The sequence below is a fragment of the Chionomys nivalis genome, chromosome 9, assembly GCF_950005125.1.
Source record: "Chionomys nivalis chromosome 9, mChiNiv1.1, whole genome shotgun sequence".
NCBI classification, from domain to species: Eukaryota; Metazoa; Chordata; class Mammalia; order Rodentia; family Cricetidae; genus Chionomys; species Chionomys nivalis.
In genome coordinates, this window is record NC_080094.1 from 71,935,128 (window position 1) to 71,962,028 (window position 26,901).

A 26,901-nucleotide genomic window follows, 5' to 3' on the forward strand; every position below is an offset into this window, starting at 1 on the left:
GTGAGAAGGGGCTTCCAAGGACACTCACACACGTTGTGATAAACCACTAAGCCTTGGGTTCTTGGCAGATCAGATTTGGTGTAAGCAAACTTGTGAAACATGTCTATGCTTTGGAAACATAGACCTGTGGAGGGACTGACTGGTCCCATGGCTCACCACATAACCATATTTGCCACCATGCCTGGTGATTTGAGTTTGAATCCTGGGCCCACATGGTGGCAGGAGAGAACTAACCCTAAAATCTGTCCTCTGGCCTCCACACTTGCATGATGGCAAGCACTTGGCTCACACACACACACACACACACACACATGCACACACACACACTAAATGTATAACTGTAATATTTTTTTAAAAGATTTGTGGGGGCTCATGGCAGTTTTATAACTGAGCCTAAAACATAGAATCAGGGAGACACTTGGAATCAGTACACTACATTAAACTTTCTTGCTGCTGTGACAAGAGAGGATTAGTTGAAGAAAAAAAAAAGATTACTCTGCTCATGGTCTCAGAGGGGTCACTTCATCATAATGGGAGGGGTATGAAGGAAGGAACGTGCATCATGGCAGTCAGCAGAGAGAAAATGCCTGCACTGGCTGACTTCTTCCCCTTCCCCCTTTGTTACACCTAAGCCCCCGGCTAAAGGATGGAATGTGGGAAGCTTCCCACATTCAGAGTAAGTCTTCTCTTCTTGACTAATCCCTGGAAACAGCCTCACCGACACCCAGCCATACTTTACTAACCTAGGCAGCCCTCCATGAAAGAGAGCGTGTAGTCAAGATCAACCAGCAGCATCACTCATGATGTCTTCTCTGTCTTGTCAGACCTGCCTGTCCCATGCTCCTTCCTCCAGACTCCAATGACTGCCTAGCCTCTGACAGACACATTGGGAAATTATATCCCTTGGCTCTATGTTAAAGAGCCCTCACCAAACTATCGGCCCAAATCCATGTAACTCAAAAATGAGAGCAGTACTTTCACTTTGTAGGTCAGAGGTTAACCGTTGTTTTATTGAAATGTGTACAGAAGATTGGGAAGGAACGGGATCAGAAAATCTTGTGACAATGTGCACAGGAGCAAAAGTCACATCCAAACTCCTTTGCCAAGGGCTGTCATGCAGGCTGTCCTTTGGAACGTTGTCTGAAGCCTGGTACAGCCCAGAGTCTCCCCACCCCACCCCAGGTCAACCCTTTCATCCAGAACTGACTATGCTGTTTACATCACTGTGAGGTGGACAAGGTCTGGGAGATTTTTTTTTCTATTCATGTGGTTTTCTTTGATGAAATTCAGTTCTTGCAAGCCCAGACATCTTTTAGATGATTTCCAAGCAGTCAGGAAGACAGTTCCCTGCCAGAAAGCAAAACACTACTCACCCTCTACTGAGGTATATCCATGAAATCAGAGACCTTTCTGAAGCCAAGGTCATGGGCAAAATCATAGTTCAGGTCCACACTGAGCCATATGCTATCTATACAGGAAAAGCTTCTCAGTGGCCTTGCAGCTGGTTCATTTCATGTTCCTCTCAATCCATTCTTTGAACGGTAGCACCTTGGTGAAGGCTGTGGCTAGGCCATTGCTACACGTCTTGTCATAGCTCCAGCTGACCAGCCCCACCAGATGCCAGCGTGGCTCAGGGGATGCTCGGCCTGGAAAGGACAAAGCAGCAATGCCCCCTGTCTCCGCAGTGCAGATGTTGGAAGGAGTGCTGGGGTCTTGGCTGGCACAGAACATGTTGTCAGTGACACTAACTGGAATGCCGTGCTCTTCATGCTGTTCTTCACAGAGCAGTGAGTCAACTACCCTGACCATTCCAGAATGCAGTGTGTCATTCTTAAAGCCAGGGCTCCTCACATCTGCCAGGATGTTCCACCCAGCCACAGTGATGTGAGATTCCGGAAAGGAGGCACTGAGGTCCCGAGTGCTAGCCAAGCAGACAGGCTGGACACGGGTGCTGATGCGGGCCTTGTCTAGGAGCTTCAGAATGGCGATGTCAGCGTCCAGCAGGATAGGGTCATAGTTGGGTTGTAGAATGATAGCAAAAATCTACAAAAACGAGGAAGAGAGAGCGGGGGTGAACAGCCTGCTCCACTGTGGATAAGAAGAGGTTCAGTTAGGAGCCAAATTATTGAAACTGTCTGAGTGGCCGCTCAATGATTTGAAGACACATTGCTCAATGAATCGTAAAAAATACTGTTGTGTTTTCAGAGTTGTCAACTCAAATGCCTATTGGAGCCTGGAATGCGGTATTAAATAAGTGGAGTCTACACGTAAGGTCATAGAAGTGTGTGTTCACGCCCCATCTAACGTGGACAGATGATGTTCTGTTACAGGTGATCACTGCTGTACAAAGATGTGTTAAGCATTCTGATTTTTACCAGAGAATGGACTCCAAGTCTTTCTTTGAAACACCTCAGTCATTTAATGTTCAATGAGCTGATTAAGAGATCATACATTGGCACTACCATGTATAAGCCCTACATGTTAGTACTATCCTTCCATAAGCCCTACATGTTAGCACCATTCATGTATAAACCCTACATGTTAGCACTATCCTTCCATAAGCCCTACATGCTAGCACCATTCATGTATAAACCCTACATGTTAACACCATTCTTCCATAAGCCCTACATGTTAGCACCATTCATGTATAAGCCCTACATGTTAACACTATCCTTCCATAAGCCTTACATGTTAGCACCATTCATGTATAAACCCTACATGTTAACACTATCTTTCCATAAGCCCTACATGTTAGCACCATTCATGTATAAACCCTGCATGTTAGCACTGTCCTTTCATAAGCCCTACATGCTAGCACCATTCATGTATAAACCCTACATGTTAACACCATCCTTCCATAAGCCCTACATGTTAGCACCATTCATGTATAAACCCTACATGTTAGCACTATCCTTCCATAAGCCCTACATGCTAGCACCATTCATGTATAAACCCTACATGTTAACACCATCCTTCCATAAGCCCTACATGTTAGCTCCATTCATATATAAACCTTATATGTTAACACTACCCATGTATAAACCCTACATGTTAGCACTATTCATGTATAAACCCTACATGTTAGCACTACCCATGTATAAGCCCTACATGTTAGCATTATCTATGTATAAATCTACATGTTAGCACTATTCATGTATAAACCCTACTTGTTAGCACTATCCTTGTATAAGCCCTACATGTTAATGCTTTGCAATCTCTAGCCTACTGTTAGCATTTCATGAACCTTCGAGCCAGTAAGATAGAGCTATATTTCCTAACAGCAGTCCCTAAGACTTTTCCACAAGAATGTTCTCAGAATACACTATAAGATTTTCCGCAGGATAGTTACTAATTATTTTATGCATTTCTAGTCAATCATTTGCAGGGGCTTCTAAAAACCCATATTCAATCTTTCAATTTTTAAATGTATAGTTCTATTACTTGATGCTATTTCCTTGGGGGCTTATCTTACAAAATACTGTTCATGACATACTGATCTGACCCTTCCCTCAAACTAGAGAAAATAGCCATTTTATTCTTCTCTCTATATTTTCCATGGATAACGTGTTGTAGGGGCTCAGTAATAGATAGATGGATGAACTGAGGCACAGACAGAAGGATGGGTAGAAGAAGTGATAGACAGGTGAAAGAAGTATAGGCTAGGATAGATGGACAGATAGATGAGTGGAAGGAGGGAGGGTACAAGACAATTGAGAAGTATAGCAGTTAGGAGTATCCTGGATAAAACCAGTGTCCTCAAAGCCTGCTTGTGATAATTCCCAAACCCAAATGTGAGAGGCAATTAGTTCTCTTTTCTAATTCAAGAAACACCCATTAATTTACCTTGATCTGGGAAGTCAGGGCACAGTAACAAGTCACACCATCCCCTGAACAAGTCATTTCCAACAGAGATATCCATGAAACAAACAGCTTCATCAATGTTTGGTGTATTATCATTTGCAGTATGTGCTAAAGATAAAGTCTGTGTATATTTTACTGTAACGTGAATGACTTTCAAGGACTACAGTAGTAGGTGATGCCTGGCTCTACCTTGTTTTCAAAACAAGCAAAGGTATGGAGGACAGCTGAATGGTTTGCTAACTTTCCTGTCCGGAGTCTGTCAGTCTGAAACTCTGAGCCCCTTCTGCATGCTAGGCTTTGGATCGGATACTGACATGCCAAAGTGATGGGGCTGATACAGGCCCTGCTCCCCTGTGCTCATAGCTGGTTAAGTCAAAGCTCCAGTTTCCCAGAAAGCCCTCTCTCACCCGTAAGTTCTGGATGGTCTTTTCATCCCGCTCATCGTCCCTGTAGAATTTTCCCAAGACAACCTTGAGGTCTGCTGTCTTGATGGTGGTGACCTTCCCCAGGTCAGTCACACAGTGGGCAGCCACAACCACCGTGCGCTCATTCACCAGGGCACCGCTGCAGACCAAGAACCATGCGCCTTTGTGCAGCCCACCATCGTGCACGCCGCTGGTCCTTCGGTAGATGGCTGCCTGCCACGGCCAGGGGCTCCCTTCCGTCTTTGGAGAAGCAGCACTCTCGATTTTTCCACAGACTGTAGAGAAAGCATTAGTTTAATTGGATCAATCCAGACCATTCCCATATGACAGCAAACGGGTCACTCAACCATGACAGCACAAATCTGAACAAGAGGACCTGATGGACATGAAAAGCATTGAGCGAACCGACCCAGTTATCTCTTCTTTTCATTTACTTTTATATACTTACATTCTTGTACATATGCGTTTATGTGTGTGTATGCATGTGTTAGCACACAGACACACATGTGCATATATGTGTGAAGATTAATAGTGACTGTCAGGTATTAAACCTTCTTGATTTCTCTCTACATTATTCTTTGAGACAGGGTCTCTCCCGGAACCTGGACCTCAGCAATTTGGCCCAGCTGGCTAGCCTGCAAACCCCAAGGATGTTTCTGTCTCTGTAGCTCAGAACTGGGATCATAGGTGCATGCCACTGTGCCCAGACAAACTCACGTCTGTAATGCGTGCACAGAAATTACTTGCCTGCCATGCTATTGCTCTAGCCCCCTTCCCTTTGGTTTTAATCACTATCTGACATATAGTTGGCCATAAAGTCTAGAGTTAAAAGTGGAGACTATGGTTCAATGAAACAATGGGACTTTGGACAAATTGTTAGACCCTTAGATCCTTGGTTTCTTTGCCTAAAATAAATACACAGAGAAATAACTATGACTTTAGGGGCTCTCTGATAAGACCAAATGGGATGATATGACAGACAGATGATGTCGCTGTCTCCATAAGTGTGACCACGACCAACTCAGCCATGCTACTCTTTCACAAAGAGGATGACAGTGGCGGCTAACGATGCGCATGGTCTGGGACTTCTGCATTTTATCTCACATTATCTACTATTACCTCGTCATTTCATTAATGGCAATTCCTGAAGATCATTGGATAATGAGTATGAAGATGGAGTCTTAGATAGGTAGTCCAGATGACCAAGGCAGAGGTCTACTCACAGCTATACCTGTCCCCATTGGTATTTAATTGTGACTCTTTCCTTTTTCTAGACATGATAATATCTAGATAATATTTTCTCTACAAGAAAATATTCCTCTAAGAGTCAATGTGTCAATTTATCCTGAATAGTAGTTTAAGGCAAAAGGAGGACGCTCTTCTTATGGAATTCCAGAGGTCACCAAACTTAGGAAAGCAATGCAAGACCATCCCTTGCTCAGTTCAACTTTCCATAAAAGTCTTTAGCAATATCAACAATTTTTCACAAATGGCTCAAACTCAAAGATGAGCCTTGACTCACTTGGGACACAGGATGGGGCACGCCCACTCCACTTGCCAGTTCTCAGGCATGTCCTCCTGCTGCTTCCCAGGCGGCGGTAGAAGGGCGAGATACACTCATACTGGAGCTGGGTATGCAGATGCTGATACCCAGGTGGCAGCTCCCCAAAGGGAAGGACTGGCTTCTTGGTAGAGGCGTCCTGCAGTTTCTGCTTGCTGAAGGCTGCGGAATAAAGCTGGTGTAATGGTGTCTCTCTGGATTAAGGCACACAGGATCAGAGAAAGAAGAGCAAGACTTTAGCATCCAACTCCCATGCTGCTATTGGTTACAGAAGAAAACATCTCCCATTTCCCGTTTTCTGTCTTTGTCCTCTTCTTTGTCTACCCATTTCCTCTTCCCTCCTGCTTCTTCTTGCTCTCTTTCTCTCCCTCCCTCCTTTTCTCCCTTCTTCCGTCCTTTCCTTGCTCTCTCTCTCCTTTTGCTACTGAATACATCCTCTTCTGTCACTCAATATTGTATTCCTTTGTTTCTGGAATTCTTCCAAGTACTTGGGGTTTCAATCAAACAGAATAAAGCCTGACATAATATTACTATCCCAAAGTATACTGTGTGTGTGTGTGTCTGTGTGTGTGTGTGTGTGTGTGTGTGTGAGAGAGAGAGAGAGAGAGAGAGAGAGAGAGAGAGAGAGAGAAAGGGAGGGAAGGAGGGAGGGAGGGAGGGAGGGAGGGAGGGAGGGAGGAAGGGAGGGAGAGAGAACACACATTTAATTGCAAAATTAGATAGGAAAAAGAGTTAATTTCAATGAGAGAAAGGCAGGCACATCTCTTTTTCTCTAACCATTATCATAATGGAGCAATATTAGGAACTGACTTGAACTAAACTGTGTTGATACAGTAACTTGATTTGGCAATTAGCAAATGTAATTACTTCACCTCAGAGACTTGAACTTTCTCTGAGGCAACACTGCTTGGGAGAAATAAAAAAACTTGCATGTAAATGTGAAAAGGGGCATTAAATGAGCCCTGAAGTTGAGGCCCCTAAAGACACTCTCCAGGGAGAGATGTTCGTATTTGCAGCTTGTGATAGCTTTACATTGGGGTAGAATGGCTGTCAGCCGGCAAAGGGAACTGTTGTCTTCAGGGACTGTTGTCTTCATTTCTGTGTTCTTCATTCTGCTGTCTTCAGAGCTACTGCGGGGGTGGGGTGCTTTTGAGACTCGGTGAAAGTAGATGACACCCAAGATACCATTCAGCAGTCACCATTTCCTCCCTAGAGTCTCCACCATATCAATCTGATATTGTTTTAAAATGAAATCTATTTCTTGTGTCTCTATGGTGTTGGGCTCAGGAAACATCCAGTCCACACTGCCTTCATTCAACAAATATCGTCCTATGTTTATAACCAGGTCTGGGAGCTTCTGAATGTACAGTCTTTCCCTTTGGGTCACCGAAGCTACTATTGGTTTCAGGAGGCTGCAGAAAGTAAGAATACCCGCTACTTCAGGAGCTCGCCTCCCAGAGACATTTAACTAAACTGTACACTTGCTTTCTCAATTGCAGGAGTCGTCTAGCACCTTCTCCCCAATCTCCCGTTAAAATTGCTGTAACAGTAGGAAGCCCTGTTGTCTCTTGTGCTCAGGATCCCTATACAGGCACCACCACCGAAGAGACATCTTGTTCGCGCCTTGGAGGAAGTTACTTAAGATCTCTGAAACATCAGTTTCCACACACGCAAGGAAACGTTGGTAAGGTAAGATGCAAGTAATAATAAAAATACCCAGCTTCACAGTTACCGGGAGAACTACACAAATTAGCCTATGTAAAGTGACAGGGGCAACCAGTGGCACACAGCAAGCATGAGGTCAACGTCATCTGTCAGTATGTTTTGTTTTTTTGTTTTGTTTTGTTTTGTTTTTGGCTTTTCTGGAATTCTTTGTTGTTATTGTTGAAGTGCTGGTGGCTTAGCTCTTTTTTTTTCTATTTTTCTTTTTTTAAAAAAATTTAAATTTCTTTTGCTTCCCAACTGCAATTCCTCTCCCTCCTCTCCTCCCATTTCCTCCTCCACCTCTTTTCTAACCCCTCCCTATCCACTCCTCAGAAAGGAAAAGGTCTCTTTTGGGAGTCAACAAAGCCTGGCATATCAAGTTGAGGCAGAACCAAGTTCCTACCCTCAGCATCAAGGCTGAGTAAGGCATCCCACCAGAGGGAATAGGTTCCAAAAAGCCAGCTCATGCACCAGGGACAGGTCCTGGACCTAGGGGTCCCACAAACAGACCAAACTACACAACTGCCACCCATGTGCAGAAAGTCTAGGTCGATTCCATGCAGGCTGCCTAGATGTTGGTCTACAGACCATGAGCTTCCATGAGCACGGGTCAGCTGTCTCTGTGGGTTTCCCTGTCATGATCGGGATTACCCTCCCTTGCTCATACCCTCTCTTCAACTGGACTCCCGAGCTCAGCCGAGTGCTTGGCTGTGGGTCCCTGCATCTGCTTCCTGCTTCCGTCAGTTACTGGATGAAGGTCCTATGACGATTAGTGTAGTCACCAATCTGGTTACAGGAGAAGGCCACTTCAAGCACCCTCTCTACTATTGCTAGGAGTCTTAGCTGGGGTCATCTTAGATTCCTGGGAGATTCCCTGGCACCAGGTTTCTTCCTAACACCATAAAGACCCCCTCTATCAAGATATCTCTTTCATTGCTCTCCCTCTCTGTCCTTCCCCCAACTCAAGAATCCTGATCTCTTTTGTTCCCATCCTCCACCCCCTCCTCTTACCTCCCCCCATTTACCCAGGAGATTTCATCTATTTCCCTTTCCCAGGGTGGTCCATGCGTCCCTCTTAGGGTCCTCCTTGTTACCTAGTTTTTCAGGGACTGTGGATTGTAGCCTGGTTATCCTTTGTTTTATATCTAATATCCACATATAAGTGAGCACATACTGTGTTTGTCTTTCTAGGTCTGGGTTACCTCACTCAGAATGACTTTTTCTACTTCCATCAAATCTAGTGCCTGCAAATTTCATGGTGTCATTTTTTTTTAATCATTGAGTAATGTTCCATTGTGTAAATGTACCACATTTTCTTTATGTATTCTTCAATTGAAGGGGCATCTAGGTTGTTTCCAGGTTCTGATTATTAGAAATAATGCTGCTATGAACATAGTTGAGTAAGTGTCCTTGTGGTATGATTGATCATTGGTTGGTTATATGCCCGGGAGTGGTATCGTTGGGTCCTGAGGTAGGTTGATTCCCAATTTATTGAGAAAACACCATACTGATTTCCAAAGTGACTGTACAAGTTTGTACTCCACCAACAGTGGAGGAGTGTTCCCTTTGCTCCACATCCTTTCCAACATGTGCTGTCATTAGCAGTTTTGATATTAGCCACTCAGACAGGTATAAGATGGTATCTCAGAGTCATTTTGATTTGCATTTCCCTGATAGCTAAGGATGTTAAACAATTCTTTAATTGTTTTAATGGGCCATTAGAGATTGCCCTGTTGAGAGGTACCCCATTTTTAAATTAAATTATTTGACACTTTGATCTCTAGCTTTTTGAGTTCTTTATATATTTTGGAGATTGATCCTCTGTCAGATGCTGGGGTGGTGAAGATCTTTTCCAATTCTGTAGGCTGCCATTTTGTCTTGTTGACAGTGTCCTTTGCCTTACAGAAGCTTTTTAGTTTCAGGAGGTCCCAGTTACTAATTGTCTGTGCTATTGGTGTTATATTCAGGAAGCAGTCTCCTGTGCCAATTCATTGAAGGCTACTTCCCACTTTCATTTCTATCAGGTTCAGTCTAACTAGATTTATGTTGAGATCTCTGATCCACTTGGACTTGAGTTTTGTGCAGGGTGATAGATGTGGATCTATTTGCATTCTACCTGTTGCCATCCAGTCATGCATCATTGGTTGAAGATGCTTTCTTTTTCCCATTGCATATTTTTGACTTCTCTGTCAAAATACATTCATAGGTGTGTGGATTAATGTCGGGATGATCGATTCGATTCCATTGATCAACCTGTCTGTTTTCATGCCAATACCAAACTTTTTATTACTATAGCTCTATAATAGAGTTTGAAATCAGGGTTGGTGATGCCTCCAGAAGTTCCCTTATTTTACAGCACTGTTTTAGCTATCCTAATTTTTTTGTTTTTGTTTTTCCATATGGAGCTAAATATTCTTCTTTCAAGATCTGTGAAGAATTTTGCTGGGATTTTGATGAGAATTGCATTGACTCTGTAGATTGCTTTTGGTAAGGCTACCATTTTTACTATGTTAATCGTTCTTATCCAAGAGCATGGGAGATATCTCCAATTTTCTGATATCTTCTTCAATTTCTTTCTTCAAAGACTTAAATTCTTGTCATATAGGTCTTTCACTTGCTTTATTAGAGCTACCCCAAGGTATTGTATATTATTTGTGGCTATTGTGAAGGGTGTTGTTTCTCTGATTTCTTTCTCAGCCCAGTTATTTTTATATATAGGAGGGCTACTGATTTTTTTTAGTTAATCTTATATCCCGCCATATTACTGAAGGTGTCTATCAGCTATAGGAGTTCCATTGTAGGATTTTGGGGGTCACTTATGCATACTATCAAATCATCTTCAAATAGCAAAAGTTTGACGTCTTCCTTTCCAATTCATATGCCCTTGATCTCCTTTTGTTGTCTTATGGCTTTAGCTGGAACATTGAGGACTATATTGAAAAGATATGGAGAGACTGGAAGCCTAGTTTTGCTCCTGATTCTAATGGAATCATTTTGAGTTTCTCTCCATTTAATTTGATGTTGACTGTTAGCTTGCTGTATATTGTCTTTATTATGTTTAGGTATGCTCCTTATATCCCAGATCTCTCCAACACTTTTATCGTGAATAGGGGTTGAATTTTGTCAAAGGCTTTTCCAGCATCTAATGAGATGATCATGCTTTTTTTTTTCTTTCAGATTGTTTAAATGATGGAGTACATCGACAGATTTTCATATGTTGAACCATCCCTGCATCTCTGGGATGAGATCATGGTGGATGATTTTTTTTTAAATGTGTTCTTGAATTCGGTTTGCCTTTGTGGTTTTTATCCTTACAACAATTCTCCAGGATTTTTATTAATTACCTCTGGTTTTAAAAAGAGAAAATGAAGGTCCAGTAACTTCAGGAAGTTGCTTAAACATAACTAGGATTAAAGAGAGGAAGAAGCATATTTTGAACCTGTGACTGTCAATCAAATTTATTCATTCAAGAACTATGAACTGAATGACTTCTATGTGGCAGAGGTGGTATCAAGCAAGAAAACTTAAGCATGAACAAAGCAAACAGTATTCCTTTACTTGTAAGTTGTATATTTGAAGTGGGAGGAGGGAAGAGGAACGGGAGGGAAGGAGACAGGGCAAGAGAAGGAGAAGACAGGGACTCTAAAATGAAATAAGAATCACGGTGAAAGACAGAGAACACAGGCGGCAATGGAAGCAGCCTGATGTGGCATCAGGACACGTGTGTTGCTGCTGGTTTCACTGAGACGACAGCTCGGGGCTGGGGATGTGGTAGTAAAGTATTTACCTAGCATGTATTAAGCTCTGGGTGCATCCCTCAAAACCATAAAATATTTTGAAAATAACCATGGAAGGACAGTTAGAGATGATATCTCTCCTCGGTGAAACAAGCAGAGAACTGAAAGATATGGGGGGAGGGGCTAAGCTTCTGTGATACACAGAAGGAGCAGATTCCAGACTGAACAAGCAACAAGTTTAATGTTTCTGACGCAGAATTGTGCTTGGATTGGTAGAAGAAAACCAAAGATGTCTGTGCAACTTCAGCAAAGAGAGTAAAGAAGAGGACGAAGCAAGAGAACAGAAATGGTCTTTCTGGCCACCTCCTCTGTCTTCCCGAGAGAAGCATCGGGTATATACAAGAGTTCATATCCCTCATTTAGATTGGTCATTTATCTTTAGCTCCTGGGCTCTTCCAATTTGCCTCATCTGGTTGGCCACCATCAAGCTTGTGTTCCTAACCCCTAGCTGGCTGCAGTATTTGGCAGGATTTGCCAGCTCCTAGAAGCCGCCATAATAAAGAAGCAGTGGTTTCAGGAAGACGAAAGTACTAAACTCCAACTCCTCAAAGATCATCAGGGAAGCTCGCTGCTTCCCATCAGCCATCTGCTTTCCCACGATCCAGTAAAACTTGTACCTCTTCCAGTAGCAGCTACCTCTTGGCCAAAAGCAGCTGGCTAACGAGCCTCCATCTAACAAGCCCCATTCTTTCATGACCCGTTAGTACTAAATGTCCCTAAGAAATGCCAGGCTGCCTTTGGCTGAACACAAGTGGAGAAGGGAAGATAGTCATTAGCCCTGAAAGTGGAGTTCGGGGGCTTGGTCTCACCTTGACTGAACCTGCATTGGGAGGACTCTCCTTCTCACCAGGTCTGAGATCTTTGGTTCCCGGCAGGCTAGAAACAGATAAGCCATACTGAGTGATTCTTTATCATCTTCACCATTCACCCCATGGCATCCAGAATAATACCTGACTCCCACCTTCTAGACACCATGCATCCATTGCCCCGGTCTCAGAGGCTAGATGCATTAGAAAAATGTCAACAGTGCACTTAGCACGATTTCAGCTGCTTTTCACCTAAGCTGACAGCTGTCTCTGGAGAATCCAGTAGTCCCCTCTGGAAAAGAAAAAAACTGTTCTGCCGAGGTGACTTAGGACAGTGGCACTTCATAGATTAGGGCCATCTGTTCATGGGAATGATGTTAGCAAGCTAGATCATAATGGGATCAAACTCAAAGTGAAGGTGCCAAAATACAGCCCACAGGGGGAATTAAGAAGTCCTTGTTTAAAATCAGACCGCAGGCCAATTATAAATAAGTCCCGAGTAACCAACCATTCCTTGTCCTGTCTCCGCAATGAAGGTCCCTTGCAGTCACCAGAGGACAACTCAGAGCCCAGTTTCAATTCACTGAAATCTTTCTCTTTTTTTCTTCCAGGGAAAAAAGGAATCCTTCCCACCTCACTTTCCCAATCCAGCAGCCAACATTTGTCTAATTAGCAACTTAGAGTACTTTGGTTGTATTAATTTGTAAGAGAAAAGTTGACAAAAACCTCCAAGGACATATGCAACACCGTTCCCATACTTAATGAAATAAAAGATCAGGCCCTGCGCCGGGCGGGGGAGAGTCGCTCCTGGCGAAAGTCTAAAGTGATTGTTCCCTTTCACATTTATGTCCTCTTCTCTTTCATCCCTTTCCCCATGATCCGGGCTGTTGACAAACACCCAGCAGAGAGAGTGGAGGGTGGGGGGCAATGGTTTTGACAATCTAGGACATGAACCCAATTTTCTTCTCAGTTAAGGCAGCGTCAGCCCAGAACAACTAAAGGGTAAAGTCGGGGAGAAACTGCATCTTTACTGTGATGGAAGGGGGAACGCCGACATCCCTACACAATGGCCCAGGGTTTTCTGTTCCCAGTCTATATTTTAAATGTTACTTCCTAGACTGGCTTGCTTTGAGCATGCCATAAGACAGACGCTTCCAGATCCATCTACGCCCACTTCTCCGTCTTTCATCCGGAGTGCTAGTGTCCTTAAATCCCTCTTGACTGCTACAGATCCTACCTCGCCATCTCTCAATTTCAGGACTACTGATCCTCTCTCTCTCTCTCTCTCTCTCTCTCTCTCTCTCTCTCTCTCTCTCTCTCTCCTCATTTGTCCTTCTAACTGCCAGCTAGATGTTTCACAGTCTACTGTCTTTGTTTTTAGCCATCTACATCGGCAGCCTCCCCAGCAACACGTACTTATTGACTCTTTTATTAGAGACACAATAAAAGCAGCTAGGCAAAGGTTTACAAATTCCATCTTTGGATTTATGTATCTACAACTTGGCCTGGCTATCTTTCCCAACACGCTCTTCTCTATCACCTTAGAAAAGATGAGGGTGGGGTCTTCTTGGGACCCAGAAAAAAAGAAGCACAAGTTTGAAAGGATACTCTCCAAGATAAGAGTTGCAAATGATCTGCAGGCAAGCCTACAAGAAGATATTATTCCAGAAACTTAAAAGCGGGCATAGGAGCTGCCAAAGAATTACACCAACTCTGTGCACATCTACAGAATCCAGAAACATCCCGAGTTACCTTTTATGCAAATGGGCTGCTTCCCCGACCACTCTCCATCCTGCTGGCAAGTTCTTTTCTCGTTGCCACTGAGAATGTAGGAGCCATTACAAAAGAATGACACGACCGTGCCGATTTTCACGTGCTGCTCATCGAGGAGCCCAGGCCCTCCTGTGATCTTCTTGTACCCATTGACTGGGCCTCTGAGGTCTGAGCAATTTTTTTCTTCAAGGACTAGAAGTGGAAGAAGAAGAAAAAAGAACTGTTGAAAGTCTGAGTCATCCGGTTTTAGAATAGACTCCTCCACATTTCATTGAATTAAAAATACAGTGGCAGAGAGCCTGCTAACAACACTGCTTAGAAGGAACTCCGAGAGGAACCTCAGCCTAGGGAAGCATGTGGAAAGCGTGTCTTCGGCTTGTTTTATGGCTTATTCCTGAATCAAGAAATCATTCATTCTAATTATAAATCAGTTAGACACTAAATCTTGGCCTTACATGACATTGTTCCTTTTGTTCTCAAGCTGTGGAAGCTAGGAAAGCTCAAACGATGTAAATATGTCACCTAGACTTTTCAATCAATATTGCATGGTTATTGTTTTTTGGACGAATTGTCCTTTATGTTTCACTTTTTAACACCTAGGCAACTAAACCAGACTCCACCAGTTTCCTACTTACGCTGTGTACTCAGAAAATAAACTGACCTGAAACAAGAGTGCTTATCTAAAATGGATGTAGGCTTTAGTTTTCATCTCCAGGAAGAAAACAGTATGCTGAAACTTTTTGTTTTGTTTTGTTTAAAAAGAAAAAAAAAAAGAAGCAGGGTGCTAGGGGAGTGCTGGAAAGATGGCTCAGCAATTGGGAGCACGAATTGCTCTTCGAAAAGACCAGGGTCGATTCCTAGCATCCACAGAGTAGCTCACAACTGTCTATAACCCCAGTTCCAGGAGGTCTGTCTTCTAGCCTTCAGGCATCAGGCATGTAAGTTGTTCACTGACACAGATGCAGGCAAAACATCCATACACACCAAATAACGCTATATAATATAATTGCAGATCCAGCAGACTTCCCTCATCTCCAAATGGAACTTTCCATCTGCACAGTGAGCATTCATTATGAAGAAATCTCTCTTCTTTCATTCCTGTCGGACAGAGACTTAAAGTCATAATGACATCAGCAGCTATTCTGGGCCTTTCCAGCCATAGCCTAGACATGCTCTGTTGGGTACGGAGTGAAACAGACTAGGACACGGTAATGAACATGACCAGCCTAGGGAAAAACAGCGACTCTCCTGAAGAATGTAACCTGTAATTATTGAATTTGGGACCAATGGCTTTATCAGCTTCCCTTGTTTCTTTTTACAGTATTTATTGTATTTTATGTGTATGAGTGTTTGTTTGCATATATATGTATATCATATATACATATATATATTTGTGGGCTACATGTGTGCTGGGTGTGTGCAGAGGTCAGAAGATGGGAATCTTATGCCGTGACTGTTGTGACCCACCGGGCGTGTGCTGGGGATGTAACCTGGGTTCTCTGCAAGAGCAACAAGTGAGCCCTGTCTCCAGTGCCTATCTCTGACTTCTCTTCAGTCATTTCTTCCCAGGCGAAGATTCATTCCCTGGAACAGTCCCCAAGTAATGCAACTGTACCTTCTGCAGGCCTTTCTTTCTATAACTCACTGCCCCAATTACCTTCCCAGGAATTAATTTACTTGCCCCCAGGCAAGAAAAGAATTTCCATTCACATAATACCTTTAAAATATTCAAAAATTTAAAAGAAATAAATATTGTTCCCATGTACCACTTGGGAAAATTGCTAGAACCAGCCAAATGAGTAGCTTGTCTCTCCTCGGAGACTGTCGAGGCCATATGGCAATAGATCAATCGTAATCTGTGTGCCTTGTGGCTATGTAATATAAGCAGCCCCTCTGGTGAGTGAATCCTAAGCTCCTATTTTAAGTGTAAGAAAAGGGGCCCCACGGAGCAAGCTGCTCAAAAATACTGAGATGGCATAGCAAGGCACACCACTTCAGATGGACTCAGAAAAGCTCAGTGTTAACGTTTTCAGGAATGCCTCTCATATGGGAGAAACAGGCAGAGGAAATGCCCAGTGCTGCTCCCTCCATCCAGGACAGACGCATTCAGTTCTGAGCACACAGCCAAAAGACAACTGCTGGAACCACAGTGTATCCTGCCTGCATGTTAAAAACTATGCAGCTAATCATAACACAGTAATTGGGAAGCTTTAAGTCAAGTTGCTGGCCCGTCACGCAATTCAGGACTGAAATCCCTGGATCTGCGCTTCCATAAAGTAACCATCAACTGGAGTTTGGAGTCGATAAGCAGCCCTTTGCCTTCATGAGGCAGAATTATTCACTTGGGCCATGATCCCCAACTAGATTGCCTAGCTGGGGCTTTTACTTAAATCTATGGCAAATTAGTCAATCAACAGCTGAAGTCTGTATAATATAAGCGTTGTTCTTTCTCCATTTGGACCTTTGCTCATGGCCAAGAGAGGCTGGGTGTCATTTAAGGCAAGTCCTACAACAGTGAAAACCGAAGAACTGAACTGTAGCCACGGCAGCTTCAGCAGACAATAAGAAATCCTTTCTGCTGATGTTTGGGACAGGGAAGCCTGAGAGCTGGCTTTCTCTTTCTTTGGAAGGTGTCACTTTCAGAATATGATAGATGCCCACATGATGATTTAGCATGGGCTAGAACCTCAGGAATCGTACATCTGCTACATTTACTGTGGGTTTGAACACTGAGGAGTTCTTGAACTTTAAAGTCATTCATTTCTCTCACTGGGAAGGCTTTAAAATAAGAATGAAAGAGATGCTAATTTGGAATACATCTCCATCTCTACCTAAGCTGTGAGAATATGACTCTTCACAACGCTTCAGTGTGTACACTTTACAACACGACATTTGTCAAATCAGGTCATATGTAGACTTTTCATGTAGCGCATCTTACTTCTGAGCCAAGAAAAGCCACAGCTAAATCAACAGAGAATTCTGAGAACACTTACTGGTTTAAGTTATTGCATATATAATATCACCAGGATAGATCCAAACATACTTTTAAGTGAGGATCCAATGGACTATTCAGTGGACTGAATACTCGTGTCTCCCTCAAAAACCTTGTGTTAAAATCCTAACTACTCCCAATAGTGTGGCATTCACAGGTAGAATGTTTGGTAAATAATTAAACCATGAAGACAGAGCCCTCATGAATGGTATCATTGTCTTTATAAAGCGGAATCCAGACAGTTCTCTCTCCTGCCTTCCTTACACCTATGAACTGGGAAGTAGGTCTTCACTAGACAAGTTATCTTCTAGTCTCTTGATGTTGGATTTCCTAGCCTCTGTAACTATAAGAAATAAAATGTTAAATCACTTAATCGGTGCCATTCTGTTGTAGTAACCAGAACTGACCAAGAAGGAAGACAAGACCACATTACTCAGTATCAAGAGAAACAGACCAGAGGAGTTTCATTAAAGACCCAGAGAATGAAGTTTTGTGATACCACTTTAAAAAGAAACTATGCTGAATATGCTCAAGGAAATCAAAGACAAGATTGGTAGCTTTATCAGGAAACTGTAACCCTCGAAATATAACCACAAGAAAAATCTAAAATGGAAAAGTATAATGACAAAATAAAAAATTCAGTGGATAATTTAATAGGAAATCTAATGGGGCTGAAGAGTATTAATAAGCTGAAAGAACACTTTCAAGAAAAGAATCATAACTCAGCCTAAATGGCCAAGAGATGAAAATGTATAGGAAAATAAATATATATACAAAAATGAATAAATATGTATATAAATTGATGTTCATGGATGAGAGGCGAGGGAGGAACAGAAGCAATGTGCTAAGAGAGAGTAGCTGAAAAACATCCACAGATTCACAGTCTCAAATCCTCCAAAACATGAAGAAACTCACATATAGATGGACATATATTTACAAAGCAGTGGGGGGGGTGAGGGAAATAAATTTTAAGCTAGTCATTATCTATGGCTTATAACTCCAAGAATAGCTTTTGCTTTTTTATATTTTGTTTTCAAAATCTGCAGTCTTAAAATATCAGCAAACAAGTTTCTTGTTTATTATTGTTAATGCTATTTCTATTGTTAGACTCTCGAGGATAAGGCAAGACAGCCTGGCCCTTCTCTGTTAAGTATCTAAAGTCAATATTTGCTGTCCTGTGCCTCTTGTCAAATGTCTCATAGGCTCTCCATCCCAAGAAAAATCTCCTTAATATTATGCATGATCATTGACAAAGTTTTTCTTTGAAATCTCTTCAGCCACTAGGCACTGGTAGAAAACAGTGCCTTCTAGCATAAGAGTTCAAATAATAACAATTAACCAGAAAGGTAGAACTGATTCATTCATTCTTCTACTAAATGAACAAGGATTGAAAATTAATGACTCAAAACCTTATTTTTCTTGTGCGAAAAGCAGGAGTATAACATGTGTTTAGACTGAAAATGTAAAAAAAAAAAAAAGTTTATTTTTCTATATCTGCAATTGTTTACAAAGTTGTCAACTACTTTTAAAAGTCGTCTTCCCAAATTGAAAACACATTACAGAACATCCCAATGAGTGCCCATTATTGGAACTATTAGAGAAGCAGTTCTCAACCTGTGGGTCGTAACTGCTTTGGCAAACCTCAATCTTCTAAAAATTATTTGCATTACTATTAATGAAAGTAGCAAAATCACAGTTATTGAATAGGAAGAAAAATAATTTTATGGTTGGGGGTCACCCCAACATGAGGAATGGCATTAAAGGGTCACAGCATCAGGAAGGTTGAGAAGCACTGCTCTAGAGCATAATACCGTGTTCCGCTCCGTTTCCTGAACTTTAGTAGCTTACCAATGACAAGCTTCCAAATTCAAATTCAAGTCAGCCCACTCAGACTTCTGAGCACCAAGTGCAGTGTCTTACTTTCACATTTTAAATCCTGCATACTAAAACCTTAAAACCTTACTCCTATAGCAAACAGCCCCTGGACAGAACTGTCTCTTCTCTGCGCTCTCTGGATCTTCCCGAGCTGCACACCCACTTACCATGCTTTTGAAGGGAAGTCTAAAACTTGGTCTACCCACCATTGCTCCTCCTCGTTAGACAGCTCCCCGGGGGGATACAGACCATCCGCATCTCATCAGAGGTCCTTCCCACGGACTTCAAAGCAACCCCCAGGCCTCCATGTGTTCTCCTTTTGGAAACCTTTGTATCTCAACATTGGACAGATTCATGATTCTTTTCTCTTTGATTTTTTTTCAAGGTCTTTATGTCTCATTTCACCTCAGTGGAAAGGATATTTCAGACATAGCCAATAGAGAATTTAAAATATCCCTATGTCTGGCTTAAAGGAACTAGAGTCCCTACTTTGTTAAGTAGAACATCCCATGATGGATAATAAATAGCATGTTGCCTTTTTATGCTCAGCCTGGGTACACAAACACATCAAATGCAGCATGCCCTTATATGCTAGTGCATGAACAAAACATTCATCAGAGGGGCATTTTTCTAAAAGATTGTTTCAGATGAAGAGTTAAAGGCCATCCATATCCTTAGTCCCTCCCTCCCTGAAGGGCACTATATGAGGTGGTTCATTATGACTCCATTTTACAGACACACGTGGGAAAACTTTAAACTGTTCTTGTCTTGGATTCTCCAGGAGCCTTCACCAGGTTCCTGATATCCCTATACCACCCAAGAGAGTTGCCTTCTACTTTTCAAACTGTGCCTTGTTGCTGAGAACTGGCACCTGCTTCCTACAGAGGACTGTCTTTGGGTATGGAAACTAACTTGTCCAACTTAAGAGAGTGGAAAATTTCTTTGATTTTGTCTCACCCTTTATCCAACCAAGAGTTACCAATGGGATGGGCATGTTTTGTGACCTCTAATTCACACTTTCCAGAAGCCTATGGAATCAGGCTGCATTTGAGAATTCAGTAGAAAACACTCTTGACTGATTTCCTCCCCTTTCTTGTCTCCTCCAGTTCCTGTACTGTCTGATCCTAGGAGCGTGTGCTTTAGCAAAAGCCTAGTGCCAAATGTTTGATCCAGGAGAAAGTAGCCTAAGATAGCTCTGCTGTTTCTTACCAGAGGCACCAGAATCCTCATGCCTTCCCTTCTTGACTCTGTAGACAGTGATGGGAACCTAGTGAGGCAATTGTTCCAGAGCCCATGAACATGACTGGGTAATGAGTTCTTGAAGGAAGGTGGACAGGAAGTTAGAGGATAAATCCTTAGAGAAGGCTTCCAGCTTCCATAAGCACTCTCAGGCTCCAAGGCAGAGATGCATCCCAGCCAAGCTACCGTACCCGAACTGCTCAGGTCGTGTAGAAAACAGGATCTCTCAAGATGAAGAAAGAAGCCTTACCTGCCCAGGTGATTTAATGCTGTCTACATAGCATGATTCTATACAGCCTGTAGCATGAAGAAGACCCCTGCAATGACCAGTACTGAATTCCCAATTATAGATCTGAGAACTACCTTTAAGTTGATTTAGAGCAAATTAAGTTATATTGCTTTTCTCCCTACTGATTGGCACAGTAAGAACCACTACTGACAGCTGAGGTGACCAAGGTCAGAAAGCAGTGGACACAAAGATGACAGCATTAGACAATATGTCAGGACCTTGTGGCATTGTCTTCAGGAAGACTGGTTCACTGGCACACACCCGTAACACCACTTCCTGCATTCAGATAAAGTCACGCTGCCTGTGATGGAGGGAAGTTCATACTGGAGCTACCTCATCCATCCCTCACCCATTCACCCAGCAGGCCCTGGGGCAGAGCCCAGTCATGGAAAACCAATCTGCTCCCTCTTCCCTTCTTTCATTATCCATATAATATTCCTGTCCACAGAAGAAGTATATTTTATGAATGAATCTAGAATTTTAATGTGCTGCACTAATCTTCTATAAATATTTATCATTTTTCTTTTGCTTAGATCTCCAGACTCCAAGTTCAGATTTGTAGACAAGAGTAGTTACAAAGCTTTCTGGGAACAAAAAACAAACTTACTCTGTCTTTCTAAAATCTATCACGTCACTTGTTGGAGGACTAGAGAAATAGTGATCGATCACTATGTATTTAGCAAGTGACCCTCACCCATGCCAAGAAGAAAAAGGCATTGACAGGTGCTTTTCTATATCTTTTAAAAACATTTTTATCATTTGAGAAATACATACATGAATTTAATGCACTTTGATCAAGTCTGCTCCCTGTTCTGTCACCTCCAATTCCGTCCCTATACCCCACCACCACCTTCCCCTCCTAACTGAATTCTCTCTCTCTCTCTCTCTCTCTCTCTCTCTCTCTCTCTCTCTCTCTCTCTCTCTCTCACACACACACACACACACACACACACACACCTGGTTAGTGTTGCCTATATGCGCATGGATATGAGACTGTCTACTGGAGCATGGGGACTTTCAGAGACTGCATCCCCGAGGAAAACTGATTCTCCTCTTCCCAGCAGTCATCAATTGCAGGAGCTTCCCAGCTAGGAGTGGGACTTCATGAGTCCTTCCCCCATCCTTGCTGGAACTAGCTGGCTGGATTCTGCACAAGCCTCGTGCAGTTGCGTGAGTTCACGTAAGCAGACAGAGGGGTTCTTCCAAATCCAAACCAGAAACACAAGTGATGTTAGTTGTGGCTTATTCTACTAAGACTTGTGTGCCCAACCTCTCCTGGGCCTCACGAAGGCACTAACAAATGAAAAGGACTCATGCCCATACACATGACTTTTAAAACATGCCATGCCCTCCTGCCCCTACAAGGTTCTTATCCATTTCACAAATCAAATGAGTTCGGTCCATTCCTTAAGTCTCAGTAATCTTCATTTTCTTACTTCTGCTCAAAAACTCAAAGGATTTTTTTGAGACTTAAGACAAACTCTGGGACATATGAGCCACTGTGAAATTTTAAAAAAAATCCATACTTCTCATATTGGCACAGAGTAAACATTCCCATAGAAAAGAGAGATGAGACCAAAGCAAGCCCAAAATGCAGCACAGCCAAAATCAAACATGGTAGTTTCATGACCAGCATCTGGGGAAAATGCTGTTCTTCATGAAGCTTGGGAAGCCCTGGCCCTCTAGCCTTCTGTTCACCCAGCTACATTATTGGCTCTCTGACCTTCAAACTTCATCACCAGATTTTCTGGGTCACCACTTTACAGACAACAGATGATGGGGTTTCTCGGTCTCATAGTCATATAGTCAGTGTGTATCTAGGTGTATGCATGTATGGATTACACACACACAGGATATATAAAATAGTCTGGGTCTGGATAAAATAAATGTTTTCACCCCTAGATAAACTTGTGGTGACCTTTGTCTAATCTCCTCAACACCTTCTTCTATTTTTATTGTTCTTATTCTGCTTCTTTTTATTTTTAATTAATCAATTGTTATTATTTATGTCATTCTTAATTTCACAAATGGTCTATAATGAACACAAAATGATGAATGAAGAAGTATATTTGCTTTTTGGCAAATTTTAGTCACTTGAGAAAGCAGAGTTACCCACTGAGCAAAAGTTGGGGTTGGTATTCTCTCCCTGTGAGAATTTCAGGGCATTGTGACAAAGGACACGGGTCTGAAGTCAATACAAGTCGTCACCCTATGATCTAGCTGTGGTAGGAGCTGGGATGGAAGGTGTTAGTTCCAATTCTCAGCATACTCTTTATATCCACCCAACCTCACCAAAATCAAGGGAAGAGCCTGTAACAGTTCGGTCTTTGTTTGGGCAAAGCATTAGCCTCCTCACTAAGGTTATTCTAAAACCTGACTCAGGCCGGGCGGTGGTGGCGCACGCCTTTAATCCCAGCACTCGGGAGGCAGAGGCAGGAGGATCTCTGTGAGTTCGAGACCAGCCTGGTCTACAAGAGCTAGTTCCAGGACAGGCTCCAAAACCACAGAGAAACCTTGTCTCGAAAAACCAAAAAATAAATAAATAAATAAATAAATAAATAAATAAATAAATAAATAAATAAGACCTGACTCAGCACGAAGCCAGTGCTCAGAGACAAGCAGACGATGGCCTATTTCTCTTCCACACTTTTCTTGTTGTTGGGTTCATGCTTGAATTTGGTGCTTCTGGACTAAAACAAGTGTGTTTTACTCTCTTGAAGGTCCTCACTGAACAGAAATAATGACACCAGCTGATGTTACAACCTTCACCAAAATCTCTTTTTATCCCTTTCCAGCCAGTAGAATTCTGCTTCCCTGATGTTTTCCAGCCTTGTGTGGGTGTGAATGAGGTGCTACCATGTGAAGCTGGCTTGGATGGCACACACTGCTATTTATTCATCCGGCAGCAATTTGGAGACTGGGCCTTAATTGGCTATTTGATCTTAATCAGTATTGTCTTGGGCCTCTGGTACACTGTGTCTTTCAAACCCTACTTTCCGGTGCTTGGATGGCCTATTTAAAACTGCCCGTGTCCAAGAGACGGTCAACACTGACAATTTTTCAGAAAGCCTTAGCTGTTTAATTTTTTTGTTGTTGTTGTTCAAATCAACCTGGCATATTACTGTGATAGAGTAAGTGGGCCACTTTTGTGATAGGAGACACTTGATGGATCTGCTTCTGGATCTGCTTGGATATTACAGTCTTCTTTGGTTTTCCCCCAAATTGCAGGAGCTTTTTGGGTCATAGTCAAGATGGATATAGGACTGAAGACACAGCAGAAGAGCTCAGGAAGGAAAGTGTTTGCCACACAAACATGATAACCTGAGTTCGAGGCCCAGAACCCACATGGAAAAAGTGTATGGAATGAGCTTGTAATTCCAGTAATGGAGAAGAAGAGACAGGAGGAACCCTGAGTCCTTCTAAGCAGTCAGGCTAGCTGAAAGGGAAAACTCCAGGTCAGGAAGAGACACTGTTGAATAACCAGATAAATGGCCTCTGAGAAACATGCCTAGTTGACTCTGGTTTCTACATGCACATCTGGAAATCTGTGTATAAGCACACGTGCGCGCGCGCGCACACACGAGAGGAGCTGGGCACAGTGGTCATCCCTGGAATCTCAGGACTTGGAGATCAAGGCAGGAGGACTGCAAACTTGAGATCAGCCTGGTTGACAGGAGTAAGACCCTGCCTCAAGAAAAACTTATTTTTTAGCACATGGATGCCAGCAAGAATGCTTTGGAGTTTACAAAGGAGACATTTTCAACTTTTGAAGTTGGTAGAAACCAGGTGAAGAATGTTCCCCAAGGCAGGTCTTTAAGAAAGATAGGAGTTTTGTGGCCTGTGTTTGGGGCTGGAGTTCCTCTGGGGCTGTGGCCTCAGGAATGCTTGTTTCCATTTCAAGTTATTTTTTTTTTATTTGGTTTCTCTGTATAACAGTCCTGGCTGCACTGGAACTTGCTTTGTAGAACAGGCTGGCCTTGAACTCACTGAGATGCGCCTGCCTCTGCCTCCAGAGTGCTGGCATTAAAGTTGTGCACCACCACCACCCTCCACTTGGCCCATTTCAGGTTAATTCTTTGGTTTCACAGCCCATTCCAACTCTAATGGGTACCTCTTAACCCAGGATCTACATAAGATCTGTCTCCTGCATTAAGTACGGTCTCCGTGACTTCATTTGCCAAAACAAAAGCCAAGAGGACAGGGACAAGGAACAGGCAGATGGACCCAGAGCCTGAGAAACCCTAAAGCAGGTGGCCCTTACCACGTGGTTGGCTCCATCCCATGTTTGTGGGAGCAGCTGAGCTAGTGAGTAATTTCTATGTCTTTACCTATTTCTCCTATTTGCGGGGAACACTTTTTGCTGAGCTCTGACTAGGAAAACACCCCCTCCATACACACCCTACATGAAACAAGAAACAGAGGGAGGAGGAAGAAGGCTGAAGGGAGATGGCCATGGTCAATGACTGCTATATGGATGGATAGAAATATCACATAAAAGTCCATTAACTATACAGCAGGAGCAAGGGGTGGAGAGAGGAGAAAACGCGGTTGGGATGCATCATATGAGAGAAGAATCTATTTTCAATAAAAGTTTAATTTTTTTAGTTATGTAGGAAAGAAGAAAATGTATTTAAAAATTAGTTTATGAATGAAATTAGACTATTATAAAATTAAAAAAAGAAAGGTAAAATATATAGTCATTTTTTTTCTTTCATGTACCGTGTCTTAATGCGATTCTATCCTAATGTGTCATTAACATTACTGTCATTAATCATTATTATAAATAACATAGAATATTTTAGTGATTTATTCATTGGAACTTTACAATAAATGTTAAATGACATTTTATTTAAAATAGGCATTTATAATAATAATTTTAAAATAATGGCTCCTAATACTCAACTCTGCCTTGCATAGATCACTAAACTTCATCCACAGAGACGCCATGGAAACGACCTGGTATTATTTTTCTGAAATTTCTAACTCAGAAAATGGAGGCTCATACACGTTAAACCATTCGTTCAAGGCTGGCCGGCTGGGAAACACTAACTCATAGTCAATCCAAAGTCAACTAGCCTTGAATTCCAAGGCCTCCACGCTGGCATGCACCACCTCCCTTTAGACAAAGATGTATCCATTTCCCACATGCACAGGGTGAGAGGCCTTTGGAACTGAGCAAAAGGGTGATGAGTCCATTTTTTTTAGAGCCTCACCTGCCAGATCTCAGGACAGTTCACATCAACCCCTCGCCATTTGTTTTACCCATCTAAGATGAGACAAGGCTGCTGCCCACTAGGGGTCTCCTACAGTCTCTTCCCATTAGCATTGATCTTTCCACGGACCCTCCCAAAGTTCACAGTGGCTCATTCGGATGAGAAACTCCGGCTGTTGCTTTGAAGCTCAAGAATAAAGTGCGCCTCTTATCCTGCTCTTTCTCCTTGGTCCTTGGGACAGACCAGTGGGAAACCTCCTGAGACTCCAAAAGCCCCAGTGAGTCCAGATCCACCGTTTTTTACTTTAATTGGTGAGGACTGGTTTGCTTTGTTCCGAGGAGCGTCAGAGCCTGCAGTGTGAACACTGTGACTGAAGATTTAGCCCATTTCATCGGCCTTCATTAGGATGCAGAGGGAAAGCCCAGCTCTGTCAACTGGGCCAGAGGAACAAAGGCAACATGGAAATTGGAGCAGGCGATGAATCTCTCACTCTCCACTCTTTCAAAACAAGCTTCAGACCATTTACTAGAAGACTTGCTTTCTCCTTGTGCTCCACACAATGAAACAGGAACCCTCAGAGGAAAGAAAGGCCCCGTTTTCTCACATGGTGGCCCGGGGATCCTGGAGGTCGCTGAGGGTGTTGGCAGGAGATGAGCTGAGTCTGAGGGCTGAGGAGGGGCCATTCCCCTTAGTTAGGTTTCTGAGGTCACTCAAGAGCAGGGGAAAGGTTTCCACCTTGGGAAGGGTCTCAGGGAAGGTGAGGCTGAGAGCTAACATCTATGGGCTGTCTGTCAGGGGCTTTGACATCCTCCTGGCCACAGGAATGAAGTCAAACCTCATACATCTAAACCAGGAACTTCCTCCTCAGAGTGAGGGTTCCTTTGAGAATAGATCCTAGTTTCTGAAATATAGGTCCCAGTTCTTATTTTGAAGAGCAGCAGTTATATTAGGCATTATTCTGTAGATCTGACACAGCAGTGGTGAGGTCCATTAAGGGAAAACTGGTTCCTTTATGGTCAAGAGAAAAATCAGACCCTGTTATTCCAAACTACCCCAGGTATAAGGGAATTAGTCCAGACAGCCCACTCAATCACCTGGCCAAGGGACCATCCCTGGAAGTCAGGACCACTATGGAGGCAGGCTCACTTCAAGCCATGCTAAAGAGACCCCTTTAAAGAGTGTCAATACCTTCCCTTCCCAGAATTCCTGCCCAGCATACTCTGTTACAGAGCAAAGTCTATCTGCTTTCCTGAGTCACTCAGGAAAGCCTAACTTGTTCTTTTCTTCTATGCCATTCCTAGCTCTGTTTCCCCAACACTAAGGGCTTCGTCCTTCCTCTAAAACCCACTCCCCGACCTTCGGTCTT

General features: G+C 42.9%; 1 protein-coding gene across 1 annotated transcript in view; it reads right to left on the bottom strand.

Annotated features, from left to right (window-relative positions):
• Positions 1–998: 998 nt before the first annotated feature.
• Positions 999–26,901, bottom strand: part of Pamr1 (peptidase domain containing associated with muscle regeneration 1) — an 88,592-nt gene continuing 62,689 nt past the window's right edge. Inside the window, exons 7-11 of the mRNA XM_057780977.1 lie at positions 13,907–14,119; positions 12,158–12,224; positions 5,809–6,041; positions 4,269–4,561; positions 999–2,043 (exon numbers count right to left, since the gene is read on the bottom strand). Of these exons, the coding sequence (XP_057636960.1) occupies positions 1,507–2,043; positions 4,269–4,561; positions 5,809–6,041; positions 12,158–12,224; positions 13,907–14,119 (1,343 nt within the window). The 3' untranslated portion in view covers positions 999–1,506. The remainder of the gene's footprint in view (positions 2,044–4,268; positions 4,562–5,808; positions 6,042–12,157; positions 12,225–13,906; positions 14,120–26,901) is intronic.